The 24,054-nt window shown below is 42.3% G+C and overlaps 1 protein-coding gene across 1 annotated transcript in view; it reads left to right on the plus strand.

The window, feature by feature from the left end:
• ptprk (protein tyrosine phosphatase receptor type K) overlaps window positions 1-24,054 on the plus strand; it is a 102,724-nt gene that overhangs the window by 23,616 nt on the left and 55,054 nt on the right. Inside the window, exon 3 of the mRNA XM_063901821.1 lies at window positions 18,031-18,153. Within this exon, the coding sequence (XP_063757891.1) occupies window positions 18,031-18,153 (123 nt within the window). The remainder of the gene's footprint in view (window positions 1-18,030; window positions 18,154-24,054) is intronic.

Below are 24,054 nucleotides of genomic sequence, written 5' to 3' on the forward strand. Positions count from 1 at the left end.
ATATTCATTAGCTGCAGTATGACTTTTAAAATTAGACCATGGACACATTATTGACATGCAGTTTGGCATATAGTTCCTCTTCTTTGAACTCAAACACATGTGTTAAAATCATGAATAAGATGAAAAACATAACCCTTTTCTAGCCTAAATATTATTTATAAAGAATTAGGTTAATACAAACATTTCTATTTGTGGTTCAAATCTGCCAGCAATACAATAAATTAAACCCTACGGGGTGAAATAATACATTACTTAAAATAACATGCCTCTCCGCTCACCTCCCTTGACTATTGAGGAACTCTCTGCCTCACTGCTCACAGTGATCGTGTGTGTGTGTGTGTGTTAGTGCGTGTGTTAGTGCATGTGCTTGTGTGTCGTCTGGGTTCAAACAGCAAGGAGATGGGTGCATTCAATTGTCTGTTTGTTCACGCATCCATACATGAAGACTATGGCAAAAGGCTTTTTGTGTGTGTGTGTGTGTGTGTGTGTGTGTGTGTGTGTGTGTGTGTGTGTGTGTGTGTGTGTGTGTGTGTGTGTGTGTGTGTGTGTGTGTGTGTGTGTGTGTGTGTGTGTGTGTGTGTGTGTGTGTGTGTGTGTGTGTGTGTGTGTGTGTGTGTGTGTGTGTGTGTGTGTGTGTGTGTGTGTGTGTGTGTGTGTGTGTGTGTGTGTGTGTGTGTCCCCTCTATCTCTTTTTCCACCTTTCATGTCCGTCCAGGCATGAAGCTATCCACTCTACACACACATATACACACACACTGCCTCAGGCCAACACACACACACACACACACACACACACACACACACACACACACACACACACACACACACACACACACACACACACACACACACACACACACACACACACACACACACACTCTACATTGCCCATGGCTACAAATTCGGTCCAAGGAAGCTGTTTTTTTACTTTTCAAGTTGTTTGTTTGAGTGGATTTTACACAACGCCCTTGGCATAACATCAATCACACACACACACACACACACACACACACACACACACACACACACACAAATGCAAGTTATGTGGAAATGCACATTTTTAGGCCTGATTGTATGGACTTCTACTCCTGCAGGCATGGCATAATAACACACAAACCCTCACACACACTCGTATACATTTTCCGGTTGCATCTCTCCCCATTGAAGCTGCAGCCATGCTAAGAGGTGCCGTCCAAAAACCAGCAGCCAGATCGGTCCAGCTCACCTGCCAGAAACACTATGCAGTCCAGAATAGTGTGTGTGTGTGTGTGTGTGTGTGTGTGTGTGTGTGTGTGTGTGTGTGTGTGTGTGTGTGTGTGTGTGTGTGTGTGTGTGTGTGTGTGTGTGTGTGTGTGTGTGTGTGTGTGTGTGTGTGTGTGTGTGTGTGTGTGTGTGTGTGTGTGTGTGTGTGTGTGTGTGTGTGTGTGTGTGTGTGTTTTCTGAAATTGAATCTGTTATTATGACAGAAGTTTTTACCGGAGCCTGTGTGTGTTTTGCTGATGGATGTAGATTGTTGCAAATCAAAGAACAGAGATGCTAGTTGAGGCTTTTTGCTGTAATGTCGTGCAGCAATTTGGGAAAATTACAGTCCATCTCATGGGTTTTATGCCGTTAATGCTCAGTAAACGGTCCACGTTGTGCATTAAGAGGACTTGTGCTTAGTCTAAAAGGAAACAAAAACGTTGTTATGGCAAAAAAAAAACGGTTTTAGGGACAGAATGGGATGCTAATGCTGCTAAAGTGGGAAACTGGTTTGATCTTCTCTTTTATCCTCTCCTCTGCCTGAGTCACTATCAGTTTCCCTGTCTCCTTTCCTCGTCCCCTTTCTCCCTCCCTCCCCCCTGCCTGCAGGACAGGAGGCAGAGAGGAGTGGACAGTTAAAGGAGATGATCCCTCGCTCTGCCTCGCTCCCTCACCATTACAAAGCCCCTTGTCCACTTTGATTACTTACATTAAAGTGAGCAAGAAAAAGACTGCGCTCTGGATTTGCCTGTGTGCGCGCTTTTGAGACTGTGTGTGTGTGTGTGTGTGTGTGTGTGTGTGTGTGTGTGTGTGTGTGTGTGTGTGTGTGTGTGTGTGTGTGTGTGTGTGTGTGTGTGTGTGTGTGTTCGTGTGTTCGGCCCAGACACAAGTCAACAACCAAACAGACCCGTGATTGTTCAGGTTGTTGTATAACCACCAATGGTTTCCTTGTGCGACAAACCAGAGAGGAACCAGCATTTTCTGCCTGGCTGCCGTGAGCGATGGCACTGACATAGATGGAGGAGGAGAAGGAAAGAGATAGAGTGTGTGTTTTTCAGTGTGTGTTTAGTGGTCATGGTAGGAGGGATGAGTTATCAAGAGGAGGAGGGGAGGATAGAAAGATGGACACGGACAGATACAGGGGCCAGTCTGTACTTGTTTTCCATTATCAAGGTTCCAAACTGTTCACAGAACAAACACAAACAGCGTTAATTACTTGGCACACATTGTGGCGTACGTGCCCCAATGGGAGCAATGTGTGTGTGCATGTATATAAAACAAAAGGAGGAGAGAGGGTAGGTTAGGAAAGACAATACTGTGGGAAAGTTTATAAAATGTGGGGCAACATTCACACAGTTCCAACTGATGTGAACCCTTTCTGATATATCCTATGTATTTGTTGGTCAACATTAAGCAATACAAACAAGTGACATAATGCACCGCTGAGCTGGAAAAATGCTCCCCCCGTGTCAAGTCATCTGGCGTCGCTTAGGTGAGGGTTTCTTTCCAAGTCATCAGACTTTGATTTGTTTTTCCAATCACTCTACCTAACCAATTAGGAAAAGAACATGAATGAAACATGATGCCTTCAAACAATTTCCAGATAACACAACCAGACGTAGCCAAAAATAAAGACAGGTTGAGGCCAGAGATTTATCAGATTTATGGTGATCAAAGCCCAGTATGCCTATCCAGGGCTTTTGAGGCAGCAATCCACCACATGATGCGAGAGAACAAGTCAACTTTGTACCTAAAAACAGAGATGGATACAAGATTTGAAGTTTATTCTGCACCTTGGAAAGACTTTGATATAGTCAGCTGTGATCCAATATACTGTGCAGTGTGCAGTGACATGTAGTCCTGCTGAAATGTCTCTATGTAAAGTAGTGATCGTGCGCCAGCTGCAGGCATCTGGTTCTGCATGTGATCCTGACTCCTGATCTCTCCAGAGGGGCGCGTGCAAAAGAAGATGTACCCACAAGGGTGAATAAAGAAAGTATTGCATTAAATTGTTCCTTCCCCGTTGTGATAATAGATGGATTCAGGATCTGATTATTCTACATTTCCTTTTGTTATTTCAAATAATCATGGTTTTGATTATTGAGATCTTTACATTTATGGATTTATGGAGTATTATATGTAGGCCAGCACAGATTAGCAGTGCCACATGGTCTGAAAAGGACATTTTGACACATATTCAGCCTCCTGTGATTTGAACTTTGCAGTAGACATTATTTCCATTGCCACTGACTTGTAGCTCTGGCTTTGTGCAGCGTGTGCAGTCTCCATGTCTGGGTCTGAGGTCACTGCATGGGTGTGAATGCCTCAGCGATGCCCCTCGTCTGTATCTCCTCCCATGACACTGACATTAAAGGCGTCTTAGTGTGAGTCCACGCCTGATAAAACAGGGTCGGATGCCCTGGAGCAGTAGGCCACAGCTTCCTCAAAATGTGCACACACCCTCCCCAGGGAATGGACATTTCATGGTCAGCAGCATGGCCCAAATTGTTGAAGAAACACAGTCTTTATCCTGGCGTTTCTTATCTTTTTTGTATCTATTTAAACAGAGTTCTGCAGTGAGCATCAATGGGACATTTAAATTGCATTCTCAGACTTTGCAGTGCATGCATGACATGTTGCAACGTTACATGTGTTGTCGTCAAGGCCAGCCAGAGTCCTTGTATCTTTGAAGTCTTTGTACTTCTGACATCCTTCATTACCATTACCAGAAAGCTGGCAGAGTCATTCATGCTCTCTTGTCCCCAAATCAATGGTCAGGCTTTCTGTCAAGGTCAGGGAACATTTTCTGCTCAGAGGAGACAGTGTTTGCTGTCAGTTGTTGTAAAAAGAGTGCTGATATCAGTACAGCACTGACAAGCTCCAAGTACATCACAAACTGAGCACCACTTTCCTTTTTTCCTTCTGTGAATCTGAGAAGAGTCCCAATCGTGCTGTGGATTATCTGAAGAGTTTGCCAAGAAATGTCCTAAAAAAGCTCAAAAACTCTTCTGGTTGCAGCTTCTCCAATGTCAGGATTTGCTGCTTCATGGCAAACTTCAAAATGTAGGGTTTGGAACATTTAAGAGGCAGAACAAGACCTTTAAAGGCATCAACCTGGGCAGATAATTGTGATGGACATGTGTCATTCAATGCACACTTTATAGATGATGTTAGTTACTTACAAACTGTTTGCCTTCCAGTTGCAGGGCAAAAACTCTGTGTTGTTTTTAATGGATGTAACAAAGATTTTCTATAAGTTCTGAGCTTGGTTGGGCAATCATTTTCTTCTTTTGTCAACCTAAAAGAGTCTTGCCAGTCTCTGCTCTGACATCCAGGGACTGAAAGTGTTTCCCACAGAAAGACTGACAGGGTTTCGGTGACCCAGAGTTCATGGTGTTCACTCAACAGCCCTGACAAGTGTTCTGTACTCAACCACTGAAAGGAAGGCCACTGGTTATTATGTCTAGTGCTAGAGTGTGTGTTTCTGTGTGTGTCTGTGTATGTGCACGGATTTAAACCAGCAACCTTTCAGTCGTGTTTCTGACCATTAAGCCTCAAACTAGCCCTTTAATTTGTCTGTTGACCTCAATATTTGCAGACAGAGATAGGGAAACAAAGAAAAGTGTGTGTGTGTGTGTGTGTGTGTGTGTGTGTGTGTGTGTGTGTGTGTGTGTGTGTGTGTGTGTGTGTGTGTGTGTGCGTGTGCCTGTGCCTGTGCCTGTGCCTGTGCCTGAGGCAGTAACCTGAATGTGAGTAAGAAACCAGTTTCATCTCATTTCCATCTCAGTGCTTTGTCATTTAACAATGCGACACACACACACACACACACACACACACACACACACACACACACACACACACACACACACACACCTATTAGAAAACCACTCCCCCATAGGTGACTTGCCTCTCTCCCATGAGCCACTCCTTAGCTCCAAATCACTCACACACACACACACACACACACACACACACACACACACACACACACACACACACACACACACACACACACACACACACACACACACACACACTTTAAAAAAAACAAGAGTTTGCATAACCAGACATGGTGAGTTAAATTGATTGAATATAATGTTCTTAAATGGTTTGTATTTTTAAAAATGAGCCCTGTCAAAATGTCTTTCTTATCATTGAACTCACTCAGTGACTCAAGGACATGACCATAATGTTTCTCTAAAAGACACACACACACACACACACACACACACACACACACACACACACACACACACACACACACACACACACACACACACACACACACACACACACAGAGCATTTCCCTGTTGTAAAGTGTAATAACAGCTGTCCTCAGGCCAGTTACAGCTATCGTAAAGAGACGCCAACTCCCAAAACTCATTTAACACACACTCACACACACATGCACACACACACCATGAACCTGCGGGGGGGGGGGGGGGGGTCTGTGTAGCACTTACTCTGCCCTCTTTTCCCTCTCTGTCACGGCCTCCCTCTCTTTCTTTCTCTCTTTTTCCAGCCCGTAAGTGACGTTTGACCACATTTTACAGCTGAAGGTGACAACGTACACACTCCATTCATGCACACCCTGCAGTATGTGTTCTCTCCAGGCGTGCGTGTGCGTGTGAGTGTGATGAAGGGAGTGGAACCAGAGGAGAATGTAAAAGAGTTGTCGTGCTCACATTCCTGCAGTTTATCTTTTGTATGTTTTGAATGTTGTAATAAAAACTCCAGATGCTACACTTTCTTTCTGGCGGTCAGGGTTGAGTCAACTGCAAAAAGTTAGAGCCACACATTCCTAGAAAGCTTTGACTTTTACCTATTGTAAATGATGGTGTTTGGTTGTGATCGTGTAAATACAGTTCCTAATTTGTGTCATGTCTTTTTTTGCAAAAGAGATTGTGATCTTAATTAGACTTCCTGAATAAATAAAGCTTAACTAATGAGCACTTGAATCTCTGAATTTTGGGAACACAGCAGCATGGCAAAAAAAAAAGCCATTAGTTGTATCTAAACTACTATATTTTGGGAAAGCCGTGCCGGAAAACTGTTTGTGCACAACAACGGAAAGTGTAGTCGGTAAAAGTTCAAGAAAAAGTTGTAATTGCAACACAGAACAAGGCTTAGTTTGACGTTGAAATAAAAACGTTTTTTGAAATACATTCATGTTTCCTGTGATTTCCAAATAAGTTGAGTAAAGCGGGAGATCTTCAAAGCGATGTAGACTTCTTAGATGTCAGCAATGAATAGGATGTTATTGTTACCTCTGATAGGAATGATTGCCAAAACCAGGTTGCATTAAACAATTCCTCTCAAATACACACCTTCCTTTGGAAGTAAACCCAGTGACTGCAGAGCAAACAGAGCTGTAAATATTATTTGATGTTGGTTTACATTTCTACAGCACTTGTGACATACCGCTAGTACCTGTTATGGTTGCAGACATAGTTTTTTACCCTCAGCACAGCCACCATCCTGACAGGCCAACAGAACTGTGTAATTTGTGTTCAGTTCTGCAGACAGTCTCAGAAGAAGGTTCTTTGGTAGATGTCTGGCCTGCTCGCGTGTTATTCCCACTCGTGTGTTATTCCCTTTGTTTGGGTCTCTGTGGTTTCCACCGCTGTGTAATGCGCTCATTCTCCGCGCCGGCAGAGAGAAGTAAACTTCCTCCAGGACGGTAAACGCTATCGTTAGGTATCTTTTGTTGTTCGACAGAACTGTGTCACCACGACAGATAAAAGAGCCTCTTTGACATTATCTTTTTTTTTGTTTGAGATTGTTTTTCTCCACATTTGATTTGTATTGCTTTCAGAAGTCCCAGAAACATTTTCCAATTGTTATTTTAGGCGCTTCTTTCTTCTTTGAAGTTTAGAGGCTTTTTTTAAATGTCTGTTTATTTGTTTTTCTTTTTTCTCTCCCTGGGTCTCTGTCGGCCTTCTCTCCAGTATTAGTGCTGTTTCAGGTTGTTCTTTGTGTGTCCGTGTGGAGAACTGCTTTTTGTCCGACAGGCTGAACAACAGAAATGCAACTGCTGCACGAACGCAGGATAGACTAAATCCCAGCCGCCAGTCGGTCAGTGAGTAAATCAGTCAGCAAGCTTTTTTGAACTGGACAATTGGAGAAGTCATCCTGGCAGTTCAGTTGTGTCACTCGCCTCTCTGCTGACTTGCTAAGCTAGCTGCCTCAGATTTAACCTGCTTATAGTTCTTGGGTGGGATTTTCTTTATTATAATCTCACACTTGCGTTTCCTCCTCTTCTGTGTCTCTTCCTTTTGTTTTCTGTCCATTTCTTTCCTTCTCCATCTGGCTTTACTTACTGTGTGTGTGTGTGTGTGTGTGTGTGTGTGTGTGTGTGTGTGTGTGTGTGTGTGTGTGTGTGTGTGTGTGTGTGCGTGTGCGTGTGCGTGCTGCTCTTATCTCGTCCACACCAGACCTGCTTTCCAGTCCAAAACCTCGACTGTGTCCCGATTGGCTCAGAAACAAACTGCCTGCTGTCTGCTCTGTTATTGGCCCGTTCAAATCCTCCTCACATGGATTACGCATTATTTGATTGTATTCTCTTGGTAATTTATCAGTTAGTTATCAGGCGAACATGATGAATGGTTTAGTTTCTCTCTGTAAAGAAGCTTTTCTGGCTCCGGCTACATGAGGGTACATACAGGTGTTGGGCTCGCTGCTCCACCCAGAGCACCCAACCAACCGCCAGCCATCATTTTAACCTCGATCTGTCCAATATTGATCCCTTCACAGTCCAGGCAGTTTCTGTATAGCTCAATAAGACTTATCCAAATAGCGTAATTGCCTGTGTGTGTGTGTGTGCAGCATAACTGGGAGTGTTATTCATCTCTTCAGATCACTCGCATAATGTTTTTCTGGGGAAAGACGACTGTTAAAACATTAATCACGTACTGGATTTTCCCCTCTATCAGTCATAATTCGGTTTAAGTTTTTACAAGCTGTAGAGAGTCAGCATTTTTGAGGTCAAGTATATGCTGAAGGGTGGAGGGAAGCAGCCAGTTGAGACTTGAGTTTTACTTAAAAGAACCAGCTGTTTTCCTCAGTTCTTAGCCGAGCTGAGTGGCGTCTAAGGGGTGAATAATCACTCCCCTCTGACTCATTCAGAGTGACACACGGACATGGGATGTGATCGTGCCGATAGTTTATGGTTTGGTTTCTGTGACGTTATATGATACCAATGTCTAGAGTCATCTTAAGATTTAATTGCCAGGTCATTAAACTGTTGGGTCTCTTTCAGTTCACCAGAATAAAGACGTGTTTTACAAAAATAGAGGGTCAACGCTGGTTTTATAGTGATTAGTAAAACAGGAGCCTCGGTACCAAACTGTACCGTAACCCGAACTGACTGAAACAAAGGGGGGGACAGCAAACAGAGGAGTGGGTGTGGTGAAAGTGGAACAAACTCACACAAAAAAGATGAGGGGATGGTTCAGATTTCCTCAGAAAGAGAGTGAAATCTGACTCCCTCTGGGGCTTACTGGTAAACACATTCACAGACAGCGAGAAAGGGAGGGGAGGAAGGGGGAAGGTAAAAAAGAGGTGAGGAGGATTTCTCAATTTTCTCTGTGAACGACCAGATCACCCCTCCGTCTCTCCATCATAGCCACTTCTCCTGCCCTGTCCTCTCTCCTCCTCGCCTTATCTTCCAACCAGTGCCTGAGACGGTCTGCAAGTGAAGTTGCTTTAAATGTCAGTATTTGAATAGTAACAGAGATTAACGATGAGGAGATAGACCCGGAGCGTCAGAGCGGGAGAGGGAAGACGCGGGAGAGAGGTGAATGTCATAAAGATAGCGTCTGTGAAAAGGTTTTGACCCCTGCTAACTGTGCTAACCGCTATCTCATGAAACACACACAGTATTCTGATTATTGGGACTGAGATGGAAATAAAGGAAGGAATGGAGAAAGGAGATGTTCCCGTTGAGGTGTGATGAATTTAGGGGGAAGGTGTCATGTTGACTGTCAACAGCTCATTTAGGTTTTGTTTAATTAGGCCACCAACATGAGGAATTCAGAGCTGAATAGCACAGTATTAATGCAGAGTTAAGTCTAATTTGCTTATTTATATGGCTGTCCACCTAGAGAAAATCACCTTTAAATGATATTGTTCCAGTTTCTAGAAGAAGACTAGATTTGCTATTATTTAAGTCAATCACTGTGCAAATGATCCTCTTTAGAGAATATAAAACATACATTCGAAGAGATCATCTGTCTTTGAAGTTGTATTGCAATAATAACAGGGTTCACATTTGCAAATGAAGCCACTGAATGTACACAAAGTTCAGATAAAGACACCTTTATACATTAATCGCCCTTAAAGATGTCCTTAAACAACCTCTGAGGCTGAGGATAAATGAAAACCATCCCATTCATTTTAATGTGGACTGATGCATATTGGGAAATAACCTGCAAGTGCATTCAGAATCAACTTCTGGAGAAACACAACCCAGCGTCATGCTGCGGCGACCAATCACGTTACCTGCAATTAACGGGCCATTCAAATCAGGTGGGTCAATCAATTGAGTTTCATTCAATCGAGCCATTTAAAGTGACACTCCCACACCTCTGCGCAGCCCCGTGCTAATCCCCAAAATGCTTGATTTGGTGTGAATGCAGGCTTAATGACAATGCTGCCACGCTTAGTTTTTGCTGTTTTTATCAAAAGACGGCTCATCAGCGCTCGCTTCCTGCTGCTTCTGTATCGTGTCACAGTGATATCCTGATGGCAGGTCATTAGGAAGCCGTTCACGCCTCATTGTCTGCTAATGATGCTTTTTGTTTGCGGTTGTCCAAGCTGAGATGTGTTCGCAGGTACTTCTTTCAACTCCCTTTGTGTTAAAACGTAGCGATGAGAGCCTCATTCAGCAGAAAAGTCACTTCTGTACAAAGAAAGCCCTCGAAAAATAAGTGTGTCGGCAAAAGCCTTTTACAGAATCAGTTTTATTGATACAACCGTTCATGCATGTCTGCCGAAGGAAATTCCAACATGCACTGATGGAGGTCAGCTCTGTCTTTCACCGGAGAGGCCGTACCACCAAATCATCAGTTTGTTGAAAATAATGCGGCGCTTGAAAACTGCTCGAGTTTGAATTTGAATTGAAAAGCTGCATTAACCCCAGGAGAGGAGCGGGGGTGGGGTGGGGGTGGGGTGGGGGGGTTGGGGGGGGGGGGAGATAGTCAGGGATGGAAGGACAGAAAGGCTTCTCATAGAAGGGAAAAACACACATTTCTGTTTTACTGTTACTGTCAATGGAAACTCCTGAATCAGCTGAACACACACACACACACACACACACACACACACACACACACACACACACACACACACACACACACACACACACACACACACGTCTCAGATTCAATTACAGCATTGTGAGATGAAGGAGAAATTCTTCAGCCTTCAGCATTTCCAATTAAACTACCTCTCTGAGTGTGTGTACGTGCACACATGAGTGTCATTGTGTGTGTGTGTGTGTGTGTGTGTGTAAGTTGTGTGTGATTGTGCGTGCCAGTGTGTATGTTTACCAGACGAGGTGTGTGTGTATGGGTCTTGGCTTTGATGGCGTGCGCTGCGCTGCAAGGGCCACTGAAGCGTTGTGTGTGTGTGTGTGTGTGTGTGTGTCTTTCTGATGTCACCTTGTATCATTTCAGGCTAATTTCACCTATTCTCATAGAAGGGAGAGAGAACAAAAAAGTAGAGACGACACAGTGAAAGTAAATGATAACGTACAACTTTATTAGTGTCCTTGAGGCGGTCAGGGCAACACACACACACACACACACACACACACACACACACACACACACACACACACACACACACACACACACACACACACATTAAAACAACAGAAAAACACAGGAAAACATAGTATAGAGAGTGCATTATAAAGGGAGTGTGTATAATAATGTAAAGTAATACTATGTCATCATTTCCGCATGAGTTTGTCTCCTCTTTCTTCCTCCGTTTGAAGCTGTTTTCATGCGGTTCTTCCAAAAACTAGACCCGTTGTAGTGATTCACTGATATAAAATGTCCCACACCGCCATGTATGATTAGAAATCCGGGTCAGGAGACGTAATTATTAACTGGACTCGGACAAAAATGTTAATGATTTGGACGGAAACAGTGTTACGGCTGGTTGGAATTGGAGTTTAATGACGTAAATGTAATTATTGTGCTTGGAAATGATTTCCGTTGCCCCCCATTCCCTCCTCTTTCTCTCCCTATTTATCTTTCTCCCTCTCTTTTTATCCTCTTCTCTCCTTCATCTCCACTCCTTTTCTCTGTTCTGCTTTCTTTCTGTTCCTCCTCAATCCTCACTTCTCCTTGCTTCATTTTCTATCACTGACTTAACATTTATATCTTCATTATACTTATTAGTAACAATAGAGGTAGGAAAGGAAACCGATACGAAAGCTGCTCTGCATGTTTCCAGCAATATAAACACTTAACCAACAGGCTCAGATTGATCTTGTAAACCATTCATTTCCACATTTCATTTTCCGCTCGTCTATTTCCTCTCACTTTCCATTTTTTCATCTTTCCCTCATCCTGTCTTATCTGCTCTGCGCTGATAATATCTCTGCAGCCTGCAGACTGAAACAGAGCTCTGCTGATAAATACTAGACACATCAAAGACAGTATGTACTGTACGTACTTTAGAGAGAAGATGTGTATTATCGAGATATTGTACGTGCTTCTTCAGATACCTGAGCAGATCTGACCTCTGCTTGTGATCAGGGCCATGACGTGATGATGTAACAGTCATCTGATTTACTCTAACTAGTGTAAAACTGTCCTTTAGTGCGATCAGCTTCATATTTTATTGGTAACTTAAGAAACATTAAAATTACAGTAAAGGCACAAAATAGAGCATGGCAGGCCCCCTTTAACATCCCTCCGTTGGTTTTGCATTTTCAAATCTTAAAAGAGAACTTTGAATTAATGGTTTAACCAAAATCGGGTCACCTCACATGAGTATGGCAGTTGTTGAGCAATTTAGGATTTCAAATGGTTCCAGCATAAAAAGATTCACAGTGAACGTGGACGGGTAGAAAGTAGAAAGTGCTGCGGAATCCAAAAAGTAATTTCCTTGAATATGCAGAATCTCTGTTGTCATAAAAGTTGTGCTGATCCTGCGTCGACGTCCTTGCATATCTTTCATATCTGAATATCTTGCTTTCAGAACTCTGTGACCTTACTGCCAGAAATAAAAAGCAATCATTAATTTCTAGCGTACATGAAATAAATGGAGTTGAACTAAAACTTGAATTATATACATTTATCTCAACCCTTTACAAATCCCTCAGTTCATTCATATACAGATTGCTTACATTAACTTGTTATTTTATACATAAAACCGTCCATTAAACAGAATATAAAATCCTATACAACATCTCTCCTTGGATCGAATCATGGCAGAGGCGAGTCCAACACAAAACAGCCTTTGACGTAATGGTAGAGTAGAGTGATATTCAATGGCATTGAAGACCCTAGATATTTACTACTATGCAAACAGTGCTGGTTTGTGGTATAAAAGCACAACAGCCGAGGCAGAAGTTGTTTATTTTGAGTTATTGTACAAAACCAAGGCCGCGCTGACATTGATTCTCCAGTGTCATAAGAAATAAACTCTTAAGTGTTTTGCACAAGGCCACAAGTATTGACATAGCGTGGTTAGCCATCTCTTACTCATAATGGAGTTTCTTTGTCACAAACAGAAAAAAAGCACCTCAGACCTTCATTTAATTTAACCATTTCCCAGGGATTTCTATCTGAGCCGCCCATAGCTGTTAGATCTGATTTAATACCGTCTATTCCGCACATCTGCTGGATCACATTGGAGCAAAGGGAAGCTAATCAAACTAGCTTTTGTTATGCATTCTTGCAGCGTTGCCAACTAATAATCTTGATCTAGGCTAATAACCTAGGATTGAACACCGTCCCCCCCCCCCTCCCGTTTTCCCAACAGTTTGAGTCAAAGCACTTTCTTTTCCTGGAGGTGGAGGTCAATGCAAATCACGGCAGAATGAGTCTGAGTGACGGTGGCAGATGTTGTGTCTGATGCCATTCAACAATCTTTTCGAGAAGACTGTCCTGTGTCACTGTGTGTGTGTGTGTGTGTGTGTGTGTGTGTGTGTGTGTGTGTGTGTGTGTGTGTGTGTGTGTGTGTGGCGCTCCTCTCTCTGCCCTTGAGCCTTTATCAAGTCCTTTTAATTATTTTATGATGCAAATGAGTCGCCATTATTTCATTAGCGAGGCAGCCAATCACAGAAGCTGATTAGGAAGTGATTAGCATGCAGTCGGTTCCTCTCTTTCTCCCACAGTGTCCTTGTGAATGCAGAGGGGGGGGATGTTTGGCAATAATGTCCCATCTGGACACACACCCTGCATATAGTTGGAAAAATGTTGTCGGGATTTGTGAGACAATAGAATACAGTTAATATGTGCAGACAGATAATACACCGTTTATTTCTGGTTATAATCTGTATATTTTTTATACTGTACGGATCAGATGAGTGTGTTATCTTGACTTTATGACGAAGGCCACAGATTATTATTCCAGCCTACAGAGCATTTTAATCTAATAGCTCATTGTTTTGGTGATATGGATTAAAATTGACCATTTAAGCCCCCTCATATTGTTGTTTTTGACCGCAGTAAGCAGCTTTTTCAGACAGAAATCCCCCCAAAGAACACACTATACCATAAGCTTTTCACCAAAAAGCCTACATGGTGAACAAAGTATACCATTAAGCTTCTGAAAAGACAGATATTCCATAAAGAAATAGCTAAAATGAGAGTAAATGTTGAACTTACACAATTTCAAATACTTTCCTATCTCTGCTGATGTTTAAACAGACAACTGTTTGCTATAAAAATCATATAAACCTAAAAAAGTGACAATATTTCAGTGTTTAGTACTTATTTCTGCTGACCCAAGAGGCCAAAAACCTCAGTCATTGCACGTGTTAACTCAGTTTTTGTACCACCAACAGAGCACTGAAGTAGCATCATAGATACTCCATCAGTAGATAGATTTGAAACTTATAAAACATTAGGATAAGACAGGGCTTTCTCTCTCAACAGAAGTAAAATATTAACTAAAAGAAATATATATATTATTCACGGTCTGGTCTTTCCATTATTGGCAACATTGATCAGCTGTCAGATGCATGAGTCTCTTGATGTGTGTGTTGGTTCAAGCTGGCAGGACATTGAGCAAAGGCAGAAGTGTTGGCTGAGAACGTGGGCGAGTTGCTGTGTGTGTGTGTGTGTGTGTGTGTGTGTGTGTGTGTGTGTGTGTGTGTGTGTGTGTGGAGAGTTTCACACATATTTCTGCAGACGCCCTTTTTCAGCACACACACACACATACATACATATGGACAAACAGCTACTTTGTTTAGCGTGTTTACAGCATGAATGTCTATCTGAGGTGTGCAGGCGAGGGGAAACAGGAATGCTTTACGATTCAAGGGTGTGAAGAGGAAATTTAAAACAAGGAAATGTTTTTCTTCACTGCTAAACCAAGGCAAAATCTTCCATCACGGCAATATCCGAGCTGTGTGGAACTGTGTGTTTGTGTGTACAAAGTTAAAAGCCCACAGCACATACTGCATTTCTAACACGGTGGGTTTAAATCCAATTTCTCTGTCCGCTGTATACTGAGATTCCAGGAAAACAGCTTTGAAACTGAATGTGGCTTCTGTATGGATTTTGTAGTTTTGTCGAGGTTAAACAACGCCACACAAATGCTTTAGCATGTAAACTGAGGCTAGGTACATCTGCAGTGCCAAAACTATGGACCAGCAGTTTATCACTGGAACAAAACCACACCAAACTTCTTTAGATTTACACTCAGCGAATACATTTCCAGCCAACTCTAGAGGCCCTCAGCACATACCGGTTTTTGAGCATTAAGAAAATGATATATCATTTTTATACTCCTAACCTTTATGGTAAAATTTAATTTTCTTTGCCTTACCCTGCACCTCCGCTTTAGTGGGTTTACATATTAATACGTCTTGGATTTTAGCCTTAGCAGCCCATTTACATGTCCCAAAACCTATACAGGAAAGGAGATACCCAAAGAAAGCCTCATAGGGCCTCCTTAAATCCACACCACCCATTGAGGACCAGCTTCACTGTACACTGCAGTATTTACATAATGCATAATACATTGTGATATCGTTCACATTAGCAATCAAACCTGGTATTTGATGCATGAAAGACAACTGCTGTCTCATCAAAGATCATAATCAAACAATCAGAGCTGGTATTTTAAATATTCCCACCTAGCTAATTACTGAGTGATCATCGAGCCTTATGGTATTCAGTTAGGGAACAAAGATACAGTTAATATGCTGTAGATACAGATGCAAAGCTCTACTCCTCCAAAGACCTCTATAGTGCTGCATGGTCATTTCCACAGCCTTACTCTCCTTGCCATTAATCTGGAGGTCCCTTTTTTTGACTAAAAGCCTAGAAAACTTAAGTGGAAAACATACTATTCTGTCGTTCACAAAGGATAGTATTTTCCACAATAGCGGCATAACGCGCACAAGGTTACCCTTTTCTATAAACTGTTAAGAAGCAAACCTACATCGTCCTTGGTTATGCTGCACGGTATTCCCATTCACATGCAAATGCACCCCCGATTTACACACTCCTGCTCTTTTAACCCCTGCACAGAGAGCAAGATGTAAACTGACACGCACACTGTGGGAGACAGGAAGTCATGGAGTTTTACACACACACACACACACACACACACACACACACACACACACACACACACACACACACACACACACACACACACACACACACACACACGTACAGCAGCAGTGGTTGGACCTCAGTTAAATCTGTGCAGCCAAGCTATAATAGAAAAGTTTGGAGTAGAAACGTTTGCGGTCTACTTTGTGCCCTCTACTTGTCCGGGCATTTTTCGCTTTATGACTGGAGGTAAGTCGCTGTGACAAAGACTTAATTGAATTGAATCGGAGTTGCACGAGGAGAGGCTGGTTTAAAGAATGACGCCCGGAGGAATGCGAACCAGTGCATCTCTGAGGCTGTGAGTCACAGGCAGCCGTACAGCCGGCAGCCGAAGACAGTCGCTTAGTTTGATGTTAACTTGTTTCTCCTCCGGCGGCGGCTGTCACCTCTTGGTATCCCTCTGTAGCAAAGCTCAGATCAGCGGGGTATCTGAGGGCCTGTCGTTTTGCTCTCCATCACAGCCGCCGCAGCTCGCTCTAGGACACAGGTATAGCAAAGCTGCGGCACAAACTGAATGCTGCGAGATTTATGTTGCTGGCAGTGCCGGTTAATGACAGTGCTTCATGGTGGCTTGCCTTCATATACCTCCTTTCCTAGAGGTCTCTTACTGGTCGTGGTTATAGTGTCAATAAACCTCCCTTATATCTTGTGTTGAGATTCGTTCATTACTGATACTCTCTAGAAAACTGAAGGTGCAAAAACATGGTTTGACAATACCTGGAACTTTGCACTTTTTGCTCTGCGGTACTAATTGTGTGCAGTTGTAATGGTGTCGTTCTAATTCAATAATTTAGGCATCCGGACTAAGAATGTCTTATCTTGTGTTTTGTTAAATTAAATGACCTTTCAGATCTACAGGTTTATTTCTGTGCTAAGGTCGAACTGGGCCTTTAGTCTAGAGCTGGGCAATAAATCAATATAATATTGATAACGGGATAAATGATTCATTATCGTCTGGGGTTTCGTTATTTGAATTACAGGTTTAAAAGATTCATTAAAGAATTGCAACTGCTGTGTACAGTATGTGTTATATGAGTGTACTAAATCATGATTATATATATTAAAGCTGCAGAGAATAATCAGCAATGGTCAACTATTAGTTTATTCATCAATTAAAGTCATAATTATTTGATTCCAGCTTCTTAAATGATCTGTTCCTCCTCATTGACAGTAAACATAAAACCCTTTTAGGATGTTATCTTAGGCTTTGGGAAACCCTAAATAGTAAGTGATTAAACGAGAAAATAATCAAGAGATGAATCAACAATGGAAGTGATACTTCGGTGCCGCTCTTATATAATGCAAATTCCGTTCATAAAACTATATAACATATCTTCCCTTACTTTGTCCAAAGTCAAAAAGGGCAAAGATGACACACGTATAACCACCAGTGACTGGAATCAGATGTCATGGTGGCTTTTCTTAGCCATATTTCTCCTGGCCATTTTATTAACACGAACCCTGCACCCCTCCCAGGTCAGTGAATCCGATCCCTGGCAGAAGCCGGATAGTTATTTCTATCAGCGATATTGTCATTACAAGCCACATATCATTTCAAGTTGATTGTTCCGGCTGGCCGTCAGGGACAAGTGGCGTCTCCCTGCGTTAGAGCGATTTCCAGTCGGGGCGGGGCCCACGGGGGGCCAGCTCACACATGGTGGTCCCGAGGCCGCGGTGCTGGGCTCAGATGATCCGCTGCAGGCCGTGATGGCTGAGTCAGAGGTGATCCTGAGCGGCGTTGAGTGATGACTGTTGGAGCTCCGACTCCTGGAGCTTTGTTAATGAGCTGAGACACGCACAGAAAAACAACAAAGTTTCACTGGATATGCATGATTCAAATGTTTGTTCGAGCATGTTCAAACGGTATCCTTGGTACAGATCCTCCTTAAAAATCACACTTTTGAATAAATTCTTCAATGATAATCTGTTAAGTACGCAAAATGATCAACGAGGGGAACTAAATGTGATCGTGTTTCTCTTTCAGGGAGCTGCACGTTCGATGAGGGCCTCGCTAAGTGTGACTACCAGCAGGATCCCCACGATTCCTTTGACTGGACGCACATCAACACACAGGAAGTGCCATACGTCTCTCCAGAACTGCCCAAAGGTGAGACTTCACCTCCTCTCTCCTGTCTCTCTCATACACCTGTTCAACAACTCACTGTGGGGGGTGGGGGGTGGGGGGGGGGGGGGAGTAACATTTACTCTAGTGCTCTTCTTAAGTACCATCAGAGGGTTTGATTACTGGTTTGATTCCATTCCCTGCAGTCAACATGTGCAGGATACCTCCAAATTGCTCCCGTAGTTATGTCATTTTGCACAAAAGCATCAGCTAAATAACCTTTAGTGTCTCAGTCACCATGGTACCTCTCTTAAGAAGTATCCCACATACAACAGAAACCTCACGTCAGGTTTTGTGTGAAACATATTTATTTCTCAGACTAATTTGTAAATGTACGATCATTTATTTAAACAACCTAAAAACATACATACAATGTGAGTGATCTGTGTACTTCTTTCACCTCTAGCACCTTGTCCTCCTCTGAATCCTGTTCACATTTCCTCCCTCTCTCCTCTTTTCCAAGACATCCTCTCCTCTTTAATCAGTTGTTTTTTTTCTCCGTGGTGATGATGAAGGGGAAATTAAATCTTTCTGCCGTAGGGCTGAGGGTCTAATTAACAGAATATGAGGTCATTAATCAACGGCGGGGAACAGGGAAGGTTGCCTACATTACAATCTTAAAAAGCAAAATGTTATAACAATAACCAGCTATGCGATGTGGAGATGATAACTGGCGTCAGGACAAATTAAAACCACAGACTAAGAGGAATGTTTGACTGGAGTGTGAACAATAGTGTTAGCCACATTAAGGAGCGCATGTTCAAATATTAGAACCGCAAATTGGCTTTGGGTTAATTCTCATCTTTTATCTCGGACTCTCTGTCCTTTCTCTAATCCTTTCCTTTCCTTTGGTCTCCTTCCATCATTCCTTTCCTTTCATCTACTTTTCTTGTCTCCACTTGTCCTTCTCCTCTCCTCTCCTTTCGCCCTTCTTTCCTCAACCCTTGTGTCCTTCTAACGATTCCTTTGCTCTCCTTTTCTGTCCATCTACTTAACTCTGTCTCTACTTTCCTCACTGTGTCTCCTTTCCTTTCCTGTAGTCTCTTTTCCTATCCTCTATTCCCCTTTCCTCTCTTGTATCATCTCCTTAGTTTTCCCCTATGTCTCATTTTGTCTCCTTTCCTCTTCTTCTGTCCTCTTCCCTCTCATCTCTTATCTTCTCCACTCCTTTCCTTTCCTGCCCTTTTGTATCGCCTCCTTTGCTTCCCTTATGTCTCTCTTCTGTCTGCGTTCCTCTCCTAAGGTCTCCTCCTCTCTGTTATGGGAGATTACCACCATGTTACCATGACAATAATATGCGGTTATTTATCTCCAATGCTTATCGTCCTGACACCCCAGCCTCGCTGACATTTAGAGAAAGGTCCAGTTCAACACCAGCCCTTCCTCCCAAAATGAGTGTATACCTGCCGCCTGGTCTCGCATATATTTACAATGACACAAAAGCGGGGGGGGCGAGGGGGGGGGCCTCATCCAATGGTACAAAATCTAACATTTAGTCATATTAATACAAAGTGGTGTCACTAAGCAGAGTGGGCACTTTGAAGAGGTTAAACACTTGGCCCAAATGCGCAGAAGTAATGCCGGGAATTAACATACCATTAACTCCTGTAGGTGTATGAGCTGGGGGGAGGGGGGATGATGTCGGTGGGCAGGTTAATGGTTTGGAGACGTTGGTTCAGAGTGTTACCTAAAGGTACGGGAGCACGAACTGACATTTGATGTGTTAATAATGCCAGCAGGGTGCAGGACAGCGGTGGATGGGGAGCCAGGGATTACAGATACAGCACTTGGCAAGGTTTTGTATTTGGAAGAAGAAGAAGGGGTGAGGGGTTGAGCTTAAATGCCTTGCCCAGGGAAACATTGGTAATGCCTATTATTAGAATTGTTGTTTTGTCAGGCTTTCCTAGCCACCAGTAATTTAGGAGCACTCTGGTCCGGCTGCTGTCTCCCTGAGGCCGGGGCATGATTTAGAGAGGAGGCAGTAAAGCATTTGGGCTTTTGACCCCTTCAAACAAAGAGATATCTACTCCCTTTGTTCAGGGAGGGTTGCAGAGAGTATAGGGCACTTCAAAGACCTGTGGGAGTGAGTTCATTTTACTGATTACTAGTTCAGAAGGTTATGTCTATTCTCAAAGGCATTTGCCGGACAAAAGGAGTCATATTAAGGCTTTACGCAGAAGATATTTCAGCTAACAATTGCAGATTTGTTCATTATAATCCACATAGCTAATCACCATTTGTTCTTAAGGCGGTGTTTAGAGTGGAGGGATGGTTAGGCAGTTTTTTTTTAAATGGAGATAAAACTATTCAGTGTAATCTCTCTGAGGGTTGATGTTGGCACCAGCCTCCGTGGCAGGGTCGACATGCTACGCTGGCAGCGCGCGCTGTGCCAGTTGAACATTCATGGGCTGGGGCTCTGGGGCTCAGCGGACTAAAGCAGATACTCTTGACTCATAATGTTGTCAGCCAGTACCACTCTAAACCTATTTGGCATGCCATTCTCTCCATGTCTCTGTCTCACTGTCCTCTTGTTTTCCCCAGTGTACTGGCTAATAAGGGAGGAGGAAGAAATGCATTTATACTGCAGCAGATGTTATGCTGCTTTTTGGTTCACTGGATGTTTTAATAATGAAAGGATAATGATGGTTGCAGCAACACAAACCACGCAGCCATTAAATCAAAAAATCCATGACAGACTCCTTACAAAATTGAGTTTAAGAAAAGTATTATTTGTTGCATTGGATTCTGAACCCCATGTAATTGGAATTAAAATGAAATAGTAGATCATTTTGTTAAGCTTTTAAACGGCAAAGGCAAGTCCATTTATTCATAGAATACAAAGAGGGGAAACAATCAGTTAGTTTATCTACAGTCAATTAACAGAAGATAAAAAAAACAAACAAAATATACATTTTTAGAAAAAAAGCCCAAATAAAACCTGATCAGAGCTTCTAAAAAGTGAAAATGAACTATTTGAATATAATTGTTTTGCATGTAAATGTAGTCATGCTCCTACAGAATATTAATCCAATGTATTTGAGATGTTTTATAGATCAAACAAATGATCTTGCAGATAACCAGCAGAATTACTGATAAAAGAAACAATATAGAGCACATTTGAATCAGAATCAGGATTTAGTAGGTTTAAACTACATGGCATTTTTGGTTTAAATGGAGCATTCATAGCATACAAAGTGCATAAAGCAACAAATATTGGTGCTTTGCGTGAATCTGGAACATTTCAGATCGGCGGTCATAAGAACTGAATTAAAACCTCCATTAAAATGATAGATATGAAAGACAGGTTTATAGGAAAACCAGAGTAATGGAAAGATTGAATAGTGAGGATGGAAGTGTTTGGGAGCAACAATGGAAAATTCCTAACACCCTTTGATTGTTAACTGGGAACATGTGATGGAGAGCAGCGTTTGAGTCCATGCAGGGCGGCAGCTGCATGCTTGTTTAGAAGTATTTATCCTACTCAATATTGCCTGCATCACATGATGCTGAAAGGGCATTTCTTCCATTGCAGGCTGTTTTCTGTTTCGCAGAAAAATACTCTATGAATGATTCTGCTGCTTCTGCTCTGCTGCTGCTGCTGCTGTTGTTCTGTGACATATCTAGGTCTTAAGGCAGTCTCTGGGGTATTTTTAGCCTCATCAGTACATTGTGCAGTTATTCTATTAGCGGCCATCTTAGTTCAAAGACATCCGCCATTTTAAAGCTGGCAGACTTCAGGTGTCACATGTTCTTGGCATCACAGGGTCTGCGTTCTTAGCATGTGCGATGTGCCATTCGCATGTACTGTCAATCGTTTATTAATCATAGTTTTCCAAAGCCATTTTTGTCACAGATTAGGCTGAAGCATTTGAAGGGGAACAGCTGCTTCACCAGGTTGGACATTGGCTGTTTACCAAATAGTATTAATCTATTTGTACCAATCCCTTATCCACTTGTTGTTTTCATTATGCAGCAGGTAGTGTTACGCTAAGAAGAGCTACTTAAGGTTATATTTGTGTGTGTTTTGACATATCTGGGTCTCTGAATGATAGGAGTATTTTTAGCTAGCACACCATCTTGGCAGCCATCTTAAAGGCACTTGTCACCATCTGAGTATCACTGCCAAAATATTGAGCAATAGGAGTGACATCCGTCGTGTTTTCATCGTTTTGGATTGATGTAGATTACACAGCAGGAGGCAGATGATGGTGCTGGCCTTGCGTCGTTTCTGTTGCGATGGCTGAAGCTCCGTCTTTTTTGGTGACATTCAGAAGCAGGAAGTAGGACATTTCGTATACTGGTATGGCTTTAAAAAAGTCTGTGTGTAGGCGTTAGTGGGAAAAAGAGAGATCAAGGGAGGCAAGAAGAGCCAATCCAATAACTGCGATACAGTGTGGTTTTGAAAGTGTGTGTGTGTGTGTGTGTGTGTGTGTGTGTGTGTGTGTGTGTGTGTGTGTGTGTGTGTGTGTGTGTGTGTGTGTGTGTGTGTGTGTGTGTGTGTGTGTGTGTGTGTGTGTGTGTGTGTGTGTGTGTGTGTGTGTGTGTGTGTGTGTGTGTGTGTGTGTGTGTGTGTGTGTGTGTGTGTGTGTGTGTGTGCGCGCGTGTGTGCACTAGTTGAAAGCCTGTTATGTGCTGCTGTAGTCTGCAGAGGAAAGTGTTTTCTGTCTCAGCAGATTAGCTAAACAATAAGTGATAATCACTATTGTTCTTCAGCTCATTGTATACAGCACATTGTTTATTGTTTAATATGGAAATAGATTTAAGCAGTTGCTTGGAGGGCTGTTTGTTCAACTGGAGCACAGATATTAATGTGTTCTATGGATCTATTCTATTGAGATCTGTTGTGGTAGTTTCCCACTTTTCTATTTTGTTATAGGGTTGAATTGTATTGTGTTTCATTCAAAGCTTCTATTGAGGTTTTTGAATGAAGCTTAAAATGTCTTTTTGTTGTTGTAATATTCTCAAACTAAATCCTCCTTTTTTGAAATAGAAAGACAAGGGTAAAGAGTGAAGTACCCACAACATATTAAAGATATTCAATTTATTTCAATGTAAAATGGGAAATGTGGTTAATCCTGACATACGAGAGGCTAAAACTAGCATGTTTCTGCTTTTTTTTATCCAAACCAAGAGTAAAAGACTAACATATATTATAGATATTCAACTTATGTTCGCTTAAAACAGAGAAAAGCAGCTAATCCTCTCATCTGAGAGGCTAAAACTGCATATGTTTAGCATTTTAACTTGAGAACCACCTTTTATCATTAATCATCAAACGAATAATCAATGCTTTGCCTGCTGTATTCAATTCATCCTCATATGAATAGATAACACGTTTTTTTTATTTGTGATGAGCTAATGTGAGATCATGAGATTAGACATCGGGCAGGAAAGGCTCACATTTCATCATATTTCACTGGAACAACATCTGGTTGAGGTCTGAGCTGATTAACGGAACATCTGGACGGCAGCTCGACCAGATTATAAATGATATCGAGACACATGCACCGTCTCCCACTACTGCAGGTCCAAGGTATTTATTCAGTAGTGACAGCATGGATGATACCTGATGCACAAACTTACTTATCTTTCTAACCAGTAGTGACTTTCTGTAGAATCAGATTGGAGAACAAATGGATTTATATTTGAAAGCAGCCGAGACAGGAGGAATCCTTTGCGGACAAAATAAGTAAGACAGAAAAATATGCCCCAGAGGATATGTTTTAAAAAATGCAATTAATCATGTTACAGCGCTGGGTTGTTGCAGGTAATGATATGTTGCTGACAGTGGAACAATTTTACTAGTGTGATAAACGAGTAGGGACTCGTATCAACATGCCATAATGCAAACTTCAACTGGATCAACTTCCACTCATTATGATTGTG

The sequence above is a fragment of the Eleginops maclovinus genome, chromosome 15 (assembly GCF_036324505.1).
Source record: "Eleginops maclovinus isolate JMC-PN-2008 ecotype Puerto Natales chromosome 15, JC_Emac_rtc_rv5, whole genome shotgun sequence".
NCBI classification, from domain to species: domain Eukaryota; kingdom Metazoa; phylum Chordata; class Actinopteri; order Perciformes; family Eleginopidae; genus Eleginops; species Eleginops maclovinus.